At 64.5% G+C, this 1946-nt stretch overlaps 1 protein-coding gene across 6 annotated transcripts in view; it reads right to left on the reverse strand.

Moving 5' to 3' along the window:
• Positions 1-1946, reverse strand: part of Sema6c (semaphorin 6C) — a 16383-nt gene that overhangs the window by 7454 nt on the left and 6983 nt on the right. For 4 of the 6 annotated variants that reach the window (XM_033758358.1, XM_010616473.3, XM_033758360.1 and 1 more), the window contains 5 exons: positions 1714-1887; positions 1369-1515; positions 1056-1133; positions 872-927; positions 256-719 (listed from right to left, as the gene is read on the reverse strand). In XM_033758358.1, coding sequence (XP_033614249.1) covers positions 493-719; positions 872-927; positions 1056-1133; positions 1369-1515; positions 1714-1887 — 682 coding nt within the window. In that variant the 3' untranslated portion in view covers positions 256-492. Of the gene's footprint in view, positions 1-6; positions 720-871; positions 928-1055; positions 1134-1368; positions 1516-1713; positions 1888-1946 lie in introns of those variants that run through there. The other 2 variants (XM_010616474.2, XM_033758361.1) reach the window with 2 other exon arrangements.

Consider the following 1946-nt stretch of genomic DNA (forward strand, 5'->3'; position numbering starts at 1 on the left):
CCTCCCAACAGCCCGACGCCTCCCTCGCGCGCGCAGGCCAGAGCCCTGGGCCCTGCAGCCATGCCAAGAGCAACCGCCAAACGGGCCCGTGCAGAGGATGCGGGCCTCAACGCCCGGCTGTGGGGACGGGAGGCTCCAAACAGGCGTTAGTGAGCACCAAACACCAGTCTGCTGGGCGCAGATCCTCAGTCAGCAGCCCCACACGTCACTCCGGCCCCTCCCAGCAGCCCCCTTACCCTTACCCTGAGTGTGGGCTCCGAGAGTGGAAGACTGGGGCCCCAGCGGGGCATCACTGGGGGGACTGGGGGCCTCAGGGGGAGGGCCAGGACCCAGAAGCACTGGTGACAGAGACCAGGTCGGAGCCCATGAGGCTCCCGCTCTCCACCGAACACCCACCCAGCGCCCCGAGCTTTGGAAACGCAAGAGTTCCGAACTCCAGCGTCTGCTTTCCTCTGGGCGTGGGCAAGGGCTCACCCTGGGACATTCTTTCCCTTATTTGTGAAAGAAAAAACTATTGCGTAGCCTCCTGTGTGCCAGGCACTGAGCTATGCTGGGGACCTGGCGGATGCTGACTCTTGCCTGAGACCTGGGGTGTCCAGATGCTGGTCCATGGGGCACAGACTTGGGGGTGCGGGCTAAGTGAGGGAAGCTGAAGCTGGGACAAGAGGACTCACCATAAGCGGAGTCCCCGGGACCGGACTGACTCCCGGTGGCTCCATCTGTGAAGCAGGGAGAGACAGGGTGAAGAGGGAGGAAGGGGGCGGCTACCTGAAGACCTGACGGAAGTGACTGCACCACAGGAGAAAAGACAAGCCCACGCCCAAGATTATGTCTGCGCCCATCCGAGCCACTGCAGCCGCCCCTTGTTTACCCTGGCAGTCATCGTGCTCCATGGAGTCCTGGTTTCCAGCCTGATCTACGCCGGTCCTGGGAAGAAAAGGAAGTGGCTGCATGCAGGTCTACACCTTGTCCCCACGTCCCAGGCTGGCCCTCAGCTTCCTGTCTTGGCGATGTGGAACACTACCCTCTGGGCATCCGGGGGCTGGCTCACTTACCCACCGGGTCCCCTGATATCCACGCAGCCTCTGGAACTATGCCAGCCACAGTATGGGTCCTGAGAAGCCAGGCAGCTCCTAGGGGAAACTGAGTCACGTGAGGCTGGGACCCCTCCACCCAGTCACACCCCATCCCGCTGCTCCTTTCACCCTGGCGCATTGCAGGCTCCCAGCACCACAGTCCCACCCCTGACTCCCACCGCTGCTCCAGGTCCATTCTTCCTGTCCCTGCCAGCCCCAGGACTAGACCTTTCTGTGCTCCTGCCGCACGGGAACTCGCCTGGGCAGTCCCTGCCTCTCAGGCCCAGCTCACCTCTGGCAGGCCCCATGCCGAGCACAGCGGCTGATGGGGAGGGAGATGACGCAGCCAGAAAAAGCCACAAAGAGCCTGTGACCCTCGCTGTCCAGCTCCAGCCCTATGATGCGTCGCGCAGTTTGGGCTGCGAACTTCCCACTGCACCTAGGGTGAGACCGGAAGGCGCCGACAGAGGCAGGTGAAGCTACCCTTTCTCAAGGGCAGCTGAGGAGCAGGAGGCGGATCGGCAACTGAGCAGAACCAGGGAGCCGCCCTGCCTCCGCCCCGCCCTGCCAAAGCCAGCAGGGACCTTCCCCACCCGTTCCCTTCCACCCCTGTCCTGGGGGGGACCCGCTCCCTCACCGGGAGGGGCTGTAGGCGTCGATCTCTTCCAGTAGGATGGGATCGGGCCTCCCGGGCCGGCCGCTGGGGGGCAGCACCTTTAGCACCATCCCGTCCTCCAAGCCGAGGAACAGGACCGAGACGTTGCCATGGGGCCCAGCGGAGCCGTCCACAGCTACCTGCGTCAGGAGGGCCCTGGAACACAGCCTCGAGTCAGGGCGGCCTGGCCTGAGGCTCCTGGGTCCCCCCCCCCC

The sequence above is a fragment of the Fukomys damarensis genome, unplaced genomic scaffold (assembly GCF_012274545.1).
Source record: "Fukomys damarensis isolate Sample0158 unplaced genomic scaffold, DMR_v1.0_HiC HiC_scaffold_33, whole genome shotgun sequence".
NCBI lineage: Eukaryota > Metazoa > Chordata > Mammalia > Rodentia > Bathyergidae > Fukomys > Fukomys damarensis.